At 35.7% G+C, this 19,212-nt stretch overlaps 2 protein-coding genes and 1 long non-coding RNA gene across 3 annotated transcripts; 2 read left to right on the top strand and 1 right to left on the bottom strand.

Annotated features, from left to right (window-relative positions):
* Window positions 1-5: 5 nt before the first annotated feature.
* LOC138314661 (uncharacterized) lies at window positions 6-4,794 on the top strand. Its single transcript, XR_011207406.1, has 2 exons — window positions 6-3,651; window positions 3,705-4,794. It is a non-coding gene; the product is annotated as an uncharacterized lncRNA (long non-coding RNA).
* A 3,299-nt stretch (window positions 4,795-8,093) lies between these two features.
* Window positions 8,094-9,409, top strand: LOC138316472 (protein yellow-like). Its single transcript, XM_069258166.1, has one exon. The coding sequence runs from the start codon at window positions 8,094-8,096 to the stop codon at window positions 9,285-9,287; it is 1,194 nt and encodes a 397-aa protein (XP_069114267.1). The 3' UTR covers window positions 9,288-9,409.
* Window positions 9,410-14,383: 4,974 nt separating this feature from the next.
* LOC138314660 (protein yellow-like) lies at window positions 14,384-16,898 on the bottom strand. Its single transcript, XM_069255113.1, has one exon. The coding sequence runs from the start codon at window positions 16,760-16,762 to the stop codon at window positions 15,539-15,541; it is 1,224 nt and encodes a 407-aa protein (XP_069111214.1). The 5' UTR covers window positions 16,763-16,898; the 3' UTR covers window positions 14,384-15,538.
* Between the last annotated feature and the right edge of the window lie 2,314 nt (window positions 16,899-19,212).

Below are 19,212 nucleotides of genomic sequence, written 5' to 3'. Positions count from 1 at the left end.
AACACGGTAAGATTGTAAGAAATTTATATTTATATAATTTTGTAAAAGATGGTTTTAATGTATACTAATAACATTTTATATTATTATTATTTTTGTGCGATGCTTTCTGATGCTATAACTGGATGGACGATAAAGTTTTACCATTCAAAATGTCAACTTGAAGAAAAAGTTTAAGAGTTTAGAATTGAAATCTACCTGATCAACAACATAAAACATTATCTGTTCAGATTCTTCACTCAGGAAATAGTAATAGTGAGTCAATAGTAGCAATATTTCAAACAATGACACGTTTTGAGTTGAATGTTTACTCATTCAGGGTTATTTGTTTTTCCTTATTTCACATGCAACACCACACTTCACAGTTGAATGTCTCCAGCACAAGGCTCTTTGAGTTATACGTGATGGATATGCATGCCTATAATATGCACACATTGCTTTAAAACAACTTATTTCTGAAATGAACATCGATTCCATGTCATTTTAAACACAAAAGTAAAAAATCTTTCTGTAATATCAGTGATACCGAATTTTAAAGTGTGATGTCAGCATATATGAAATCAAATTAATTTTATTCAGGAACTGTGAAAGTGAGTCAATATGCTTGATGTAAATATGCCAGTTACGCGGCTCTAGGAATTATAGTTTGCTGTAATTGTAATAAGTTATTATTTTTTTTGTAGAATTGTTTCGTTGCTGGTTCAAATATATTCTACCTATTTATAGTACCAGAATCAAAATAGATAATTTTGTGTATATCTAGTTAACTAACAATACCCTGTATACCTCCCAGTTTATTTAATTTTTGACCAGTTAGACAACATATATGTTCAATCAATTTTGTATCACATTTAAGTGTGAATATCTTTGTGAATAAGTTTGAATATTTTCTGTTGGATGTCTGGTAGCAAGTTATTTACTGTTGTGGTAGAGTATGTGGTATTTATGCAGATATTTTGTTGGACTTTTGCCAGTAATGTTACCTTATTTGTAGATTAGTAAAAATAGATGTGCTACATAGTTTGGTTACCATTAGCAACCATTATGATTTATGTAATCCACATACATGTATTTTTTTTCACAAAATCAACATATTGAAGAAATTAAGGAAGAAAATTGTTCCAAGAAAACAAGGATTTCTACAGTTATTCCACTGTAATAAACTCCAAGAGAGTAGGGCAAAACTACAAAAGTTGTCACATGTATACATGCACAGGTAACAAGTGCTAATTGTTTGACTATGTATACTTTATACTGTATAACAGTAAAATGTCTAACCTTCAATTTCATGCTAATATCAGTCGGAAGATAGTTTATCAAAATTATTCTGTTATATAGTTTATTAATTTATTAGTTACTATATAATTCCTAGTTAACTATTTTCGGTTTGTTTGAACATTTTTTATTATCATACTTTGTTAGGTTGTTTACTTGACAAATTAATTTTCAAATGTGTAACATATAATATCTTTATTATCTACTATGTAATTTTCAAATGATCTTGTTTTAAATATATCTGTATTTTGACACTGTTCTAAAACTTTAATTTCAATTGATATATGATTTGTCGCAAGATCAGTAGACATCAAAGTACTCAATAAAACAGTAATATGTAACTGTAATCATACATATTTATATCAATCAATAGGGTTGCAGAAAAAAAAAATTCCTTGTTGAAATATTTGTTTCTAATTTGTACATAGCTGAAGTAACATTATTGTTTGATTAACAAATGACTACACTCTGAAGTGAACCTAATATTGTTCCTGAGGTTGCCAGATACAGCTGTTATTAGGTAATTCAGTTTCCTTTGTAAAGCTTTCACTAAGTTTGCTGACTGTTTATCTTATTCAATGTTTCAACTTATTCAGTTGTTTTTTTTCCAGTTTTGAAAATTTTCAACATACTCGAATGTTTCATAGATTTGAAACAAGCAAAATTTTGGCATCAGTTGAAAAAAAACTAGCTTCTATGTAAAACAAACTTAACATCAATGTGTACATTAAAAAACAAAACATTTTTATTGAAATTTTATCTACAATTGAAAGTTATAAAGCTTGATGAATTATCCATTCAGGTCTATAAGTGGTATGGGTAGTGTGCGCTGTATAACCATAAAATATTACACAATTATTATTCGATATCAGTAATCACTAGTAAAATTGATTTATTGTAAGTGCATGTATACTGACAAGAAAATGTTCCTCATTTAACATTCAGTGTGTTGAAATTTGTTTTATAGCTTTAATAAGTCCATCTAGTTTGTCGTATGACTACCTAAAACCTTGCTGGGGATTTAAAACTAACGAATCTGTCTAGTATTTGAGTATTCAGTCCAGTTCTACATCATTGTCTTTGCGGCTTTGTCATGTAGATCATTTCTAGGCAGCATGCTAGTGTGAATTGTGTTAATACAGTACCAAACTCTGATCAGGATAGTCACATAATCATATAGAATGTACTCAATCTTGTCATGGTAGTTTTAGCACTTCTGAGGAGAAAGTACCTTAAATGTAGCATGAAGGTATTCTCGTATGGATTCTATTTTATTTATATTTTAGGCATCAGGAGCCAGTGCTTTCCAGAATAATATTTGTGAAGGAAAGAAATCATTGTACACTAAGGGCTATAGGTTTTCATATTGTGAAACAATGAATATATATTTTAAATTCTACCTTTTTCCATTTTCCATTTGAAGTCCCTTTCGTGCTCAAATTGATGGATATATGGATTCATTTTTATTTGTTGTTAAACTAGTAAAGGGTTGATACACAAGCTGTTTATTTTAGAACATATACAAAATAATATATACATATATATTTAATGACTTGTGGGCACCTGGTTATATTTTAATGTAATATGTATCCCCTATGACGCATATACAATTATTTTCCTGTATATCATAATCGGATGTGCCAATATTCCTTATACTAATTTAAGACCAAATACATAATTGTATTCGCTATAATTATAGTGCCCCATTCCCTATCTGTAATAATAATTAAAATTAATTTTATATCTGGTATATGTCTAATCTATGTTTAATTATTTAAGACAACAAAGAGTTGGTGTGCTATCAGCTCATAATACTTACTAGGCACCCTGGCCCCTAATTATGGCGAGTACATATTATTTCTGTCTCAGTGTATTTGATATTATGTACGATTGGCATGAAATGCTTTGATCTGTGCTGGTCATATATTACAGATTAAGCTAACTCATTAAAGGTGATACCAGCTTATATAAGTAAATTGATGATTACCCTCCCTAACGTCCTTTATGTCGATGAATAAACCTCCAACATAGAATTAAAGTGAACAGTCGGGCAAGGATGGCTAAAGTCGGTAAAAATGGTGTGAATGTATCCAGTATAATTTCTTATGAAATAGAAATAGAATATCTCTCGTCAAAATCTGCCTGCGTACGAAGAAATTAATTTTAAGTATAGGAATCCTAAAACGTTCTCCCGGCAGCCTATATCGGTGGTTACATTTCCACACAGCCTCGCTTTCAATGCTTCAACTTTTATTTATTTCAATGGTCAGAACTGGGAAATGTAAGCAGAACTTGACCGTCGTATTAATATGTGAGAACTTTTGGAAGGCCAAAGAACGCATTTAGACTTGTTTTCTTTGCCCGACTATTCACTTTAAGGCATACTTTTTATAGAAGACATATTTCTTACTTTGCTGACTATTCACTTTAAGGCATACTTTTTATAGAAGACATATTTCTTACTTTGCTTATAATATAAACATTTTGATTGAGGAAGCTATATAGCTAACACAGTCTAAAGGCTTGCTCAGTGAAACAATTCTCTTCTAATAAAAATAAATACAGTACCAATTTTAATTACATACACTAGATTTTCGCAGTATTTTCTTTTTTTACACTTTCTTTAATTTGTGATTGCACTGATGTTTTTGAAAGGTGTCTAATTATTCAAAGTGTATATCGGTTTGTCTATTAAGCTGGTCTAAATTTTTCATATGCTAAAATTAAGTATGCCAAAATAAATGTGTTTTAAGTTACTAAAATAGATGAAGTGTAATAACTGAAGTATCTGAAGTTTACTATTAAAGCTGTTTAAGTTTATATAATCAGCGAAAAGTTTACATAATATGGGAATTGGATTAAACTGGAATTCTAAGCATAAATGAGCTGATAATACATGTACTTGATATATCTGTTTCCAGATGGTGTTCCCAGATGGACAAATATAATTGACAGATATTTTGTTTTTTAATGCAAGAATATAATGATTTAAATATAATATTAATTGATGATGTTATATCTATATACCGGTATTATTAACTGTTTCATGCTGGCTAGCTATACTCCTGAGAGTCTTAGTTAGTTAAACATGGGACCTGTAGATTTGAGGGCTAACACTCCGCTGTGGTTGAATGCAAAAACACTACTAACAACTTTTTAAATCTTTTTTTTATAGTTTATCTCTAAATTTCATCCTCGAAATGAACAAAGATAATTTTTTTCTGCTCTTTTTTTAATACAGTTCTTATAGGTTTTTTTGAGTTGTTGGAATGCCCAGGAATCTCAGTAAAAGCCAAGAGGTTTTTTTTTTTATATTTAGACATCTTTGGTAAGAGTCACGGCCGAGTGTTAGAGTCTCTGTAAAATTGTTATGTATAGTATTATACAGTCTAATATCGTTATGGAGCGAGTTGTATGTAGTGAGTATTCAGAGAAAATATGGGTTTTTTTCATAAATAATTCTAGAAATTGTATATTTCTATATCATGTGTTTAAGACCAGTAAAATGGTTAAAATATGAAACGTGTTTGTTATATTTATGTAATTGCTAGTATTTGCTACGTTGAATATACATTGTATACATTTGCGTTCAGACCAACTTTAACACAATCAAAACGCTGTTCAATCCCTGTATGGCGTAATTTCATTCTATAATGTTTTTGTATATTTACCTTGTCCTCGAGTATGCTAATCAATGGAATAGCAGACGATCAAGTTTATCATATTGGCTCTACCACGTCTGTACTCCAAGGATGGTAAACCAAGGCTACCAAAGTAATGTTTCGTTCATCTGATATATTCTACCCTGAAGTCGGTCAATCCCGAGGTATTCCATCATGAACACAAGGATAATTCAACTCGTCTATTTTTTGCCCATATTGCTGATCCATTTGCTCTGCTAATCTTGTTGCCTTTATGTATTAACGATACAAATGCAGCAGGTACAAATGATTTTCTGAGTACAAAAGAAACCCTTTGATATTTAGCATTAAATGTTAAATCAGCCGAAGCTGAAGCGAAGCGATTTTCTCTGGCATCCATTTGCGATGGCCGTAATATTACGGTCACCATAGGCATAGTGCTGTTCTCCAATAGCTAACACCAGACATAGTTTCTGTATGAAACCAGGCTGTACATGTAGCAACCATGCTGATCTCAAACGGTCTTAATTGTTTCAAATAGTTCGGTCTTGTCCCTTCTAATACCATCATTGTGATTGAACATTTATCACAAAAAAATATACTGTAACTATGGAAATTAATCACGCGAGGACCTCATGATCCCCACGCGTAATATTTTGAATGAACTTTGTTGTTAAAAGCCTGAAAATGTATCTATCGCGAATATAATAACACAGCAAAAGTTTTATGCATGAAAATCTCGATATTAAGCACCCGCGAAAATATCCACGTTGATGGTGGGATTATTATTAGCCTTATAACAAGTACCCATTCCGGCAACGAGACTTTAACATGTAAATTTAATAATTTCTGACAACTCGTATATTAGGACATATTATGGTGTGCATTTCAAATTTTTACGCTACAACTTTTTTAGGTAACCTGGTTAGCGGGACCAAGGTGAGCGTATGCGATTCTCCGGCTATCGTCGTCCGTCTGTTAACAATCGACTTCTTCATAACCCCTTGTCGATATTTAACAAAATTACTGGTAGCATCCTTTTAGGTTTTGGGTGCTGACTGAAAATTTCACAAAGGGTCTAGCTGACCACCCAACCAAAAGAGTAAATATGGTTATTTCCGTATAAATAACTTATCTGAAACTTAGCATCGAATAACACTCATATTGGAGTAATATCATCTTTTTAGGTAGGGGATTCAGAATCTCCACTAATTTGTAAATTTTCATACTAGTAACTTCTTCTCTGAAACTTAGCATTGAATAAGACCCATAGGTATATGGTATTGATAGCATCAATATATGCAGGAGGGGGTGGGTGGGTTAAACATCGTCGGGTCATTTTGGCTATTTCTAATGCATTGTAAGTTTTTGTTATGATTACCAGGTGACCGATACAGGCCCTCTGGACCTCTTTCACTGTTAAACAAGAAATCCCAGATGGATCTTGGCGCACATCGAAGATTAATCTATGTCAGACAATTGAAAAATGGATCTTTTCTCTGCTTTTTAAACTTTATCAATCAAAATCGAAGATAGCGGACTATCGGCCATCTTGTAAAACCAATCAGTCCCAAAATGCAATATGCACAACTAGGGCCCATGGAGGAACCTACATATGAAATTTGAGAGAGATCCCTTCAGTACTTTCTGAGAAATAGCGGTAATGAACTTCAACTATAAAAAATCCAAGATGGTTGCCTCGCAGCCATCTTTTTGACCGATCGGCCCCAAAATGCATTATGCACAACTAGGTTATATAGCCCTTGGGGAACCTACATGTAAAATTTGAGAAATATCCCTTCAGTCCTCTATGAGAAATAATGGTAACAAACTTTTACTACAAAAATCCAACATGGCGGCCGGTCGGCCATCTTGTTGACCAATCAGTCCCAAAATTCAATACGCGCAACTAGGGTCCTCGGGGAACCTGCATATGAAAATTGAGAACGATCCCTCCAGTACTTTCTGAAAACAAACGTTCTTAACCAAAATCCAAGATGGCGGTCGGTCGGCCATCTTGTTGACACATCTGTTCCAAAATGCAAGAAACGCAACTAGGGCCCTAGGGGAACCTACATGTGAAATTTGAGAATGATCGCTTTAGTACTTTCCGAGAAATAGCGATAAAAAAACTTTAACTATCAAAATCCAAGATGGCTGCCTGGCCGCTATCTTGTTGACCGATCAGTCGCAATATGCAATATGTACAACTAGGGCCATAGGGGAACCTATAAGTGAAACTTGAGAAAGAATCCTTCAGCACTATCTGATAAAATTTGAGAAAGAACCATTCAGCACTTTCTGATAAATAGCGATAAAAAGAAATGTTAACGGACGGACGGACGAAAAGCGATTTTAATAGCCCACCATGCGATGATGGTTGGCTAGAAATAATGTAACCTTGCATACTTCTATTAGGTTTAATGTCCTATTAGCAGCCAGAGTCATTTAAGGACGGCCTACCATGTGTGCTATATGTTCCGGTTTGTTAATGCTTTTGTTTTGAGACTGGTGTATGTTTGTGATGTGTCTCCTTGTATTAGTGTGCAATTTCTACAGTGCCATCAATAATACCAAAACAGCTGGCAAATAAATAATATACCATAAAAGTGGCAATGAAGACAAAAACAAAGAAAGACAAACTTAAAATACCTTTGATACATCGCAGTTTATCCCTTGTTTTGTTTTTTGTATCGGGCATGTATACTAAAATTAGAGCCATTTGACGACTGGTCATCTTTGATATTTTTAATGCTTGCTTGAGTTTGCTTTGATATTGATATTTTAGTCTCAAATATTAAGTTGGTGACAGATGTGTCAACAATGATGAAGATTTCCAACTTTATTGCTGTGTTTTGATATCGACTGGGATTTCCTTTGCAACAGGGATTTGTCACGTAGCTAATACTTTGGCTAAATTTTATGTTGTGCATTGGTAATGAACCATGTTGTCTCATTTAGTCTAGAAACTCCAGAAGTGAGCTTTAACACCCAGACACAGAACAACCATGAAAATCCTCGAGACGACAGAAGCGACCTTTTATTTTGATAGTCGGGGGTAGATTTGCACCCAGTTCCTGTGATAGGTCACACTAGAATAAACAAACAGCATTGCTTTATCAACCATATTTATAAAAGTGCGTAGGAAAAGCTGTACTGTTGGTATCAGTAGACTTTGTAATGACTTCTCAATATATCCACGTGCTTTTGTTTCTGTCTCTGTCTGGTGTATTTACACAAAACATATCTACGCAACATGCAGAAATTGTCTACAGTTGGAAGACTGTGGATTATTCTTGGCCGACCGACACTTTAAAACAGGCGTACATCGCAACTGAACAATTTGTCGTTGAAAACAATATCATATGCGGGATAAAAGTGTTGGATGGAAATGTTTACGTGACTGTTCCCAGATGGAAGCCGGGCGTTCCATCAACATTGAACAAGGTCATAACTGATCCAGGGAATGGAAATGAAAGTATTTTGGAGCCGTTTCCTAATTGGGCAATGCAGACTGTGGGCGACTGTAACGCCCTGCAGTATGTCCAGAGCATGGAAGTTGACCCTAACACAGGATATATGTGGATAATAGATACTGGACGAATACATACCTCGACGAATGAACCCCAAAATATATGCCCAGCAAAACTGATCGTGTATGACGTCAGAAATAACCAGCTGGTTCATGTGCACGAGTTCCCCGAAAACGTGGCATCCCGAACGTCTACTCTCCTGAATGACCTGGTACTCGATTACGTCAATGGGGCTGTGGAATTTGTGTATATTACTGATAATGGCCAAACCAGATTGATCGTATACAATCATAAAACGAATACTTCCTATTTCTTCCAGCATCCATCTATGAAAGAAGAGCCTGGGATCGAGGTTATAATTGGAGTCAATAAGAGTGAGGCGTCAACGAGACAGAATATCAACGGCATAGCTATGACATACGACTTCAAGTTTGTTTATTATTATCCTTTACAAGGCTACTCTGTGTATAAGGTATCGACTTCAGTGCTCAGGAACCAGTCATCAAACTTTTCCGTGGACTTTGTTGGTCGAAAGAATGAACTGACTGGTGGTATGGTGGCTTCGGACAAGGCTTTGTATAATGGCGGTGCGTCCTCTGACGCTGTTTATAAGCTGCCAAGGGGAAGGGTTGATGAACAGATAACGCTTATTTCTGACCCTGAGCTTCGGGTGGATACACTTGCTATAGATGTGCAACAGAATTTGTGGTTGGTTGCTAACAGCTTAGACTTATTTATGACCGGAACAATGAACTTTTCGGAGACTAACATACATATTTGGAAAATCGCGATGGACGAAAATGTTTACTTATATGATGCGCAATCACGAACCGTCAGGTAATACAGATAGGTCCATTTAAATGATATAGGAACATACATTTTTTATTTGACAAATATTGTCAGAACCCAAACGTTTTGTTGGTCAAGCATGTAGAAGATTTTTCACACGTATCGTTCATGAAATTGAAGCTATTTTCGGTTTACAGTGACAGCTTTATTATTGCTATATTTTCAGTTTGCAGTGACAGCGTGGTTAAGGGCTCATAGAACTTAGATTGTTTCACCTCTGGGTCGCCCGTCAGAAAAAAACCAACTGAAATATCTGTCATGTACCGACCGCCGTGTTGTTTTCTATAACGCATACTGGTACGATGGAAGTTTTACATGTCGTAAATACATAGGGAAAGTATGTACGATAATTAACTTGGAACAAATTATGCACCAAATTGTTTCCATGTAATCTGGGATAAACTACATGAATTGGGCAATGTCGTATACATGGAATATTAAACGAATCTTAAAGTCTCGTTAATTTTACTCTATATGTTCATATACGAATGTACTTCTTTTTGAGCTCAAGATAATCAAAGGTATTTATTTGCCACAATCTATTATCTTTAATCAATGGATACAAGTTTGGGAAATGAAAAATCAAGGTTTTTCTTGTAACTACCAATTAAATTTAACAAGCTTGTTTTATTTCCCCGGAATACACAATATTGGATTTATTTTAAATTACACAATGAATCATTTTACCAATTCTGTCAGTATATAAAAGTGAGGATGTTTCGCACAAAATTTTCCAACTCAAATGTAAAGAAGTTGTTTTTTTCAAATGGGGATTTATGTGCTTATTTCCTTCCATGTTCTGATTCACGTACAGTGACAGATCTGTGCTACAAATAGCAAGAACGTTAATGCATCATGCATACATATTGGTCAACATTGTACTTCGATTCGACTTCTAAATGGTGCCCTAATTTTGTTGTATAAGCATATGCGATCGGTTTCGCTGTGTACCATTTGTATCTAGTGTGGCTCGTCTGAGTGCTATTGTGTAACAGTGTTTTATCAATTTTATCGGATAATACCGGTATAACATAACACAGTAGACATTATTTGTTCCTTTATTTTAAGCATGGCATTGTCACAGGTGTGTAACTTTTCCCGTCGGGTTGCATATTTCAGCAATCGCCAAGTAAAAGTAATATATAAGGGATTCGGTTCCAGCCTAGCACTACTCCATAAAAGAACAATGTCAGGAATAAAAATCAACTTATGATTTATTATAATCACAAATCATCAAAGTACAGGTACTGGATACATGGAGAGTTACAAAGATTATTCAAATCGTTCTTCACTAAATATGTACTTGAATATATTACTGGAATATGGAACTTTTCCATAGACGGAGGTGCTTCCATCTAAGCATACGTTATAATGTTCCGAATATGGAAAAATGAATACCTAAAATATAAACTATAATAATAAACATTAATTATAAGCTTAAGAATATGTAATGATTCTATATACGATGTTTGATGACATATCAACCTCGCAGCATGGTTCATGTGATTTCCATCAACATAACACAACATATTTATATATAATTTTTTTATAAAAAATATATGTACTTTGTATTATTTTCGATATCTGTCGAATCACAATACTTAACTAGCTAGATTCAAATCGTCAGTTAGTTCGACAGTTTTAGCTATGCATCAATGACTCAGAAAGGATGTGCTCAGTTTGTTAAATAGGGTTAATAATAACAGAAACCATGATTAAAAGTGAATAATGTCATTTATTTGAGTTATAAATGACGACATAAAATTCAACTTTACTTTTAGTACAAAAATGTAAAGGTTATATGTTGACATATATATGTAATAACAAAATAAGAACCCCTTTTATACAAAGATGGGGCTAAAATATTTGGATGGGGGATACAACTGGACAGTTTGACAGATATCTAACTGCCCAGTTATATGGTTTGCGCTATTTTAGCCCCATCTTTGTATATAAATATCATAAATTACATTATTCATCACACAAGTAATTATAGTAATAAAATATGCATTATATTAATTATGTCAATATTAGTAATGAATATAATTATGATTCTCTGTCTTTTAATCACGTATAACACATTGAGTGTAGCTGAGTTTATAACCATTCTCAGTCGGGGCTAGGCCTCCGTTGTTCTGATGGAAAATATGACGATGTCATGAATTTACATTCCTTGGTATAATGTTCGCCGTTACAGATCGTAACAGGTGACTGCCGTTCATAACGAAGTAACATGGCATATATTTGTATTTCACCGGGATACCAACAACTGTATACAATAACCCATATTAAACCAAGTTTATTTAAATGATTGGAAACACACAGCTAAAAACTTCTTACGGAGATTTAAAGAATTTTCACATGAAAAAAAAAAGATAAACTTCCCAAACATAAATACCACAAAAAACACACCAAAAGATGGGATGTTTTTGTAACTTTGAAAATAACTTTTATAGCAAGAGTTTCCTCCAGTACGTTTGTATATAATACTCGGTAACAAAATTACCAAAGGCACAAGAGACCAAACTTTGAAGTTGTGTAAGCAATGGTGTAAAAGACGGAAACAGTTTGAGTAGGTAACTGTCTGAAACAATTACCCGGATTATATTGTCATAGCATCACTATTATATTTTTAGGAAAAAAATGTAATTTGAACTTGATAATGAATACTGTTAACGTACTAATATTAGCGGTAATTATATTTTAGAGAAATTTCACGCAAGACGTTTACCGCTAAAATATAACTGTGCTAGCTAGTTGTATTGTCACTGCGCTAACCTATTCAAAATCAATTTGCACTAAAGTTTGACTGTTTAAGGATTAAATTTTGGGGTGATGAATTGAGTTCCTCTTGAAGCAAATTGAATGAATTGTCCACACACGTCCATACATTTCATAGGTATTACACTGTCCACACACGTCCATACATATCATAAGTATTATACTGTACACACACGACGTAAACGTAGACATAAACGTACAACATTATTTTTATGTTGTACGTTTATGAGAAATGGCATCTTTGGATTATTGTAACATACTAATAGTATGCCTTAACACTCACCTGGACATGACGAAATACTCCCAAAATCATTGGAAGTTGTTGATAACGCTTCTGTACCTATGTTTGTTATGTTTGGATATCGGGGCGTAAGTGTCGAAGAGGTAGGCGCTTGGGAAGTCACTGTTGATTTTCGGCGGGTTGTCGTCGAAACGGTCAGTGTCTGGGTAGTCGTGGTTGTTTGTTGGGACGTAAGTGTCGAAGGTAGGCGTTTGGGTAGTCGTTGTTGACTGTCGGGACGCTGTCGTTGAATAGGTAGGCGTTTGGGAAGTCATGGTGAACTGTCGGGGCGCTGTCGTCGAAGATGCAGGCGTATGGGTAGTCATTGCTAACTGTCGGGACGCTGACGTAAAAGAGGTAGGCATTTGGGTAGTCATAGTTGACTGTCGGGACATTGACGTCAAAGAGCTAGGCGTTTGGGAAGTCATGCAATCTAATTAAAATTAGACTTGTAATTCCGCTCCCACTACGATTCTCTGGAGCGGAATTACAAATCTAATTTTAATTAGATTGTTCCTATTCGTGAACACAGCTTTACCGCACGCTTCGACTTTCTCAGCGAATCCAAATATTATCACATGCCCAAGGTAATATCAGTTTTGTTTTTGGAAATATTTTTGTTGTAGATACTTACCAAATTTTGCCAACTGATAGACTTTATAACCGAATGACGATATGAGTTGATGAAAAACAATACTGTATATGCGTATTTTATTGCATTTTTAAGAGAGAGGGATGGACGCGAGGGGGTTGAACTTCCCAGTAATTTCAAAAGGTGTATTTTATGTTGAAGCATATAGTAAAAAAATTGAAAATCCCCTCTTATAAAATATGCTATTCCAGCGTGTAGCACATCCATTATCGCATCTCTTCTGAACAGGGATTGTACGGGGCGTTTGGCAATTTGTATATATTAGTGAAGGTATCTATGAAAAATGGACTGTTGTAATATTTTCAAGACCAAAGCATATACATGTATGGTGTGCTCAAAATACGTATACAAATATACTCCAGTAGGATCCTACCAGGCGTAAATATCTACAGAGACTAGACTTTTCATAATGTCTCATATCATCATTCTTTGTCATTCATTTCATTTATACTTAAGAAATAAGAATAGTCAATGTCTTGTATTTCCTTTTTTATTTCAGAAAATTGAATATTATTTCAATCATTATAAATTGGTTTTTTTATGATTATTGAATATTAGATATATATAATTGTCTAAGCCTATCAAATAACACGATATGCCTATACAAATACTAGTAGTTCGCGACTTTGATATAAAACTTAAGCAATTTCTAATGACTCCGAAGTTTAACATGGTAACGTGACTGTAATATATCTATCAAAGGAAAGTACCAAAATCCGGACAACACAACATTAAGATGAGTTATTAATGAAACTACATGTAGATGCTACAACAAGCGGTCAGTAAACTGTTATATTGAGTTATTGTATATATTGTGATCCCGTAAAAATCCTCCAAACTACATGTAGATGCTACAACAAGCGGTCAAAAAACTGTTATATTGAGTTATTGTATATATTGTAATCCCGTAAAAATCCTCCAAACTACATGTAGATGCTACAACAAACCGACAATAAACTGTTATATTGAGTTATTGTATATATTGTGATCCCGTAAAAATCCTCCAAACTACATGTAGATGCTACAAAGCGGTCAATAAACTGTTATATTGAGTTATTGTATATATTGTGATCCCGTAAAAATCCTCCAAACTACATGTAGATGCTACAAGCGGTCAATAAACTGTTATATTGAGTTATTGTATATATTGTGATCCCGTAAAAATCCTCCAAACTACATGTAGATGCTAGTTATATTGAGTTATTGTATATATTGTGATCCCGTAAAAATCCTCCAAACTACATGTAGATGCTACAAGCGGTCAATAAACTGTTATATTGAGTTATTGTATATATTGTGATCCCGTAAAAATCCTCCAAACTACATGTAGATGCTACACCAAACAAAAACTCCAAACGACAATAAAACGACTGTTATATTGAGTTATTGTATATATTGTGATCCCGTAAAAATCCTCCAAACTACATGTAGATGCTACAACAAGCGGTCAGTAAACTGTTATATTGAGTTATTGTATATATTGTGATCCCGTAAAAATCCTCCAAACTACATGTAGATGCTACAACAAGCGGTCAAAAAACTGTTATATTGAGTTATTGTATATATTGTAATCCCGTAAAAATCCTCCAAACTACATGTAGATGCTACAACAAACCGACAATAAACTGTTATATTGAGTTATTGTATATATTGTGATCCCGTAAAAATCCTCCAAACTACATGTAGATGCTACAACAAGCGGTCAAAAAACTGTTATATTGAGTTATTGTATATATTGTAATCCCGTAAAAATCCTCCAAACTACATGTAGATGCTACAACAAACCGACAATAAACTGTTATATTGAGTTATTGTATATATTGTGATCCCGTAAAAATCCTCCATTTATTTTTCTTTTCCTGTCCGACTGCCTCCCTATAAATCATGTATGTGTATCGTCTATCAAAATGTCGATAACAGTGATTTAAAGCATGTGACATTCGCCCTCCTCCTGAGACTAGACCAAACAGATAGACGTTGTACATTCGTGATAATTTATATTTCTACTCTCCGAAGTATTTGGCCAATGACTGCTTAGTCGAGGTGTTTGAATGGTGTAAATGATCGACAACTATACCATACGAGAAGGATATCAAATTCCCAATATGGTAACAATATAGGCGGCAGCAATATGGATTAACTAAACCAGTGATTGTCAAAATAATACATATATGAAAAGTTGAAAACCTTGCACCAGAGAATAGAAACACAACACGTTACTGAAACAGCATTCGTAACTATACAAAGAAGCATAAAAATCCATAATGTAACAAGAGCAAGCATATTTATACCTAAACAATAATTCCAGGTGGTTCTGCAGTCACAACATCTAAATCTAAGCGAGCTGAAAAACATTAAAAACTAATAAAACTACTTTAGCATGGTACTTGATATAGCAGTGTTGAAATAGCTTAAATAATAGTCTGTGGTGAATTACAGTTTGCGTTTACAGAAATCAAACGTAAATTATCAGCACCAGTAAGTGCGGGATATCATAAACATGGGTCCAATGTAAGACTGTGTTTCCAAGTTAGCCTAACACCATACCCCCATTGTCATCGTCTGTTGTCCGCTGGTTTGCGGTAGTTAAGTACCCATGCTCTCCAACACGTATTTTCCAGATGAACATGTTAGTTTCCTTAAAATTCATTCTGTCCGTCAGAAACAAATCCAGACCATTAGCAACAAGCCAAAGGTTCTGTTGGTCGTCCATCGCCAAGGAATCAACCCAACGAAGACTAATGTCATCGGAGAGGATCGGTATCTCGACGCTGTTGGGACTAACGGGCCACTTGTTGACAGCATTCCTGGTCAAACTGCCGTAATACAATGCCTTGTCGGTAGCCACCATTCCGCCCGTAAGGTCGTTTTTGCGTCCGACTGTTTCAACAGTAAACGTAGCTGATTGGTTCCTCAAAACATAGGTTGGTATCTTGTACATCCAATAGGCATTCAAGGCACAATAGTAGACAAACCGGAAGTCGTAGCTCATAGCTATTCCATTGATGTGGACCCTAGTCGTGAGATTATTGCCGTTAACTAAAATCGACTCCGCGCCAGCCTCCACTTCCATCGACGGATGCTTAAAGAAATAAGAGGAATCCCTGTCACGGTCATACACGATCAGGCTGGCCTGGGAAGAGTCGGTTATATATGCATATGAAGCGACACCGTTCACATAGTCCAGAACTATATCGTTCAGAAAATTGGATGTCCTTGGCACAACGTTATCAGAGAATTCATGCACGTGCACAACCTGTTGATTTCTGACATCGTAGATGACGAGTTTGGCTGGACATAAGTTTTGTGGATTTTCCGTTAAGGTGTCTATGCGTCCTACATCAATAATCCACATGTACCCTGTGTTAGGGTCCACTTCCATGCTTTGGACATACTGTAGGGCGTTACAGTCGCCCACAGTCTGCATTTCCCAATTAGGAAATGGCTCCAAAATACTTTCATTTCCATTCCCTGGATCAGTTATGACCTTGTTCAATGTTGATGGGACGCCCGGCTTCCATCTGGGAACAGTTACGTAAACATTTCCATCCAACACTTTCACTCCAGATATGATATTGTTTTCAATTATAAATTCCTTGCTCGTTATGAAGTGTTTGAACGTTCCACTCTGCCAAGAATAATTCAATGATCGCCATTGGTTGATGATTCTTGCTCCATGACCTTGAGACGACACTTCTTTTACGTACATAACTGACAGTATTCCTGACAGGAATACATACCACATTTTCGCCATTTCAGCTTTGCAAAGAGTTGGAAGCTTTCAGGTAAAGAATGCTTACTTGAGCTAATCGCCTTCTTCTGCGGACCGTTCATTTGAAGACGGCTTTATAAAGCCAGTGGTGCTGTTTCCTCGTGTGACTAATTCTTTGTTAGTGTCCGGGAGTGTAGCTCTTGACTACCACTAAACGACCAATAACTTAACAGCAACTGATACTTAATAGTGTTTGATTTGTCAGCAAAATCCTTAACACATATTATTTATTGCTTTTTACATTACCAATAATGATACAACACTAGAGGTTAGTAATCGTAAATTTTAATACACTTTAGACGTGGCTATTTTCGGAGATGTATAAGAACTTTCTGTTTTTTAAAGTTTTATCTTTGGCTGTATAACTGCCAATATACACACATCAACTGATATGCTAGACAACACCATGACGGATATCTTAAAAGCAATGACAATGTAAACTTGGTACGATTTATAGGCAAATAACGATAACTAGAGGACACCAACAGTCATAGAGAACGAGTATCCATGGAAACAACAAAACGTCATGGCCATTTAGGCGTCGTATTTATGGAACACTAATAGTCACAACCATATAACGATTGCTAATTAACAAACACTCGTATTTCTAATTCTAGGAGACCCCAACAGCCATGGTCATATGAGGACGGGTGTCGTTTGCGAGTGAACACCAATAGTCGTGGTCATATCAACGCGAGTGAACACCAATAGTCGTGGTCATATCACCGCGAGTGAACACCAATAGTCGTGGTCTTATCAACGCGAGTTGACACCAATAGTCGTGGTCATATCACCGCGAGTGAACACCAATAGTCGTGGTCTTATCAACGCGAGTTGACACCAAAAGTCGTGGTCGTGTGATCGCGAGTGGACACCAAAAGTCGTGGTCGTGTGATCGCGAGTGGACACCAATAGTCGTGGTCATATGATCGCGAGCGGACACTAAAAGTCGTGGTCATATGATCGCTAGTGGACACCCATCCTCGATACTCCAGGGCTTCCGATCACTTACGATCTCTACACCCCTGGACTATCTCACAGTGAAATTGAAGGCAGCTCAGCGGAAAACATTTGACCAATCACGGGCTAGCAAATATTTCATTTGAAGACTACAGAGAGAGCGACGCCTAACATCAAAGCCACACAGTCAACCACAGTGTACCGTTATACGGCTCTTTTGATGTACATCAAATGACTAAGTTACCTGTTCTATTCTGTTGCCTCCAGTTTTACTATATGAGATAGTCCAGGGGTGTAGAGATCGTAAGTGATCGGAAGCCCTGGAGTATCGAGGATGGTGGACACCAAAAGTCGTGGTCGTGTGATCGCGAGTGGACACCAAAAGTCGTGGTCATATCAATGCGAGTGGACACCAATAGTCGTGGTCATATGATCGCGAGTGGACACCAAAAGTCGTAGTCGTATGATCTCGAGTTGACACCAAAAGTCGTGGTCGTGTGATCGCGAGTGGACACCAATAGTCGTGGTCATATGATCGCGAGTGGACACCAAAAGTCGTGGTCATACAAAGACGGGTGTTGTTCGCGAGGGGACATCGATTATATTAAATAGTCGTTGTCATATGAGAACGGTGTCTAATGGTATGAGAACGGTGTCTAATGGTATAACGTGTATAAAGAGGATGGCATGAGAGAACAGGCGCGTGTTTGTAGGACAAATAATCGTGGTGACATGAAGACGGTTGCCAAAGGGTTCATCGGTAACCATCCTCGATACTTCAGGGGTTTCGGTCACTTCCAATCTCTACACCCGGTGTTTAGAGATCGTTATACTCTTTATTCCGAATTTCCGATATCAGAAATTCTAATTCTGATATGGTATGTTCTATTTCCAATATCAGAATTAGAATTTCCGATATCAGAAATTAAAAGTAATTTCCGATATCAGTGTACTGGCTTGGCGATGCGTGGGAAATTAGATTTCCGATATCGGCAATAGAATTTCCGACATATAGGGAAATGTGCTTCTTCCAACTTCAAATTAAAATTTCCGATATCGGAAATTCGGAATAAAGAGTAACTTGGTCATGATGGTGAGAGTTACACTGTGGAACAGCAATAGTAATGGTCATTAGAGGATGGAAGTCAGTGGGATACATGGCATATCGACAATGTATTATGGCCACGTTTATTTAGACTCCCTGTCGACTGACACACAAGATGTTCCCTAGTTCATTATGTGCGATAATGCTTTCTACTAAAAAAAAACTCATGATGAAGCCATAACGCGCTAGCAACCTGACAAGCATTTACAATTCCGGATTATCAGACACGATGAGTGGTAGTGAGTGTGTTTGGGTAATAGATACAATGTACTGGCACCACCAAGCAAAGTCAAACTGAAATAGTCAGGTTCAAGATGTAATGTTGGTAGATGAAAATGATGATTGAATGTGAAGATCATAGCTAGTG

This window comes from Argopecten irradians, chromosome 2, assembly GCF_041381155.1.
Source record: "Argopecten irradians isolate NY chromosome 2, Ai_NY, whole genome shotgun sequence".
NCBI classification, from domain to species: Eukaryota; Metazoa; Mollusca; class Bivalvia; order Pectinida; family Pectinidae; genus Argopecten; species Argopecten irradians.
This window is presented reverse-complemented; position numbering and strand designations above follow the sequence as displayed.

Bases quoted from the DNA above. Each gene is read 5' to 3' on its own strand.
- LOC138316472 (XM_069258166.1), top strand. From the start codon at position 8,094: ATGACTTCTCAATATATCCACGTGCTTTTGTTTCTGTCTCTGTCTGGT.
- LOC138314660 (XM_069255113.1), bottom strand. From the start codon at position 16,762: ATGGCGAAAATGTGGTATGTATTCCTGTCAGGAATACTGTCAGTTATG.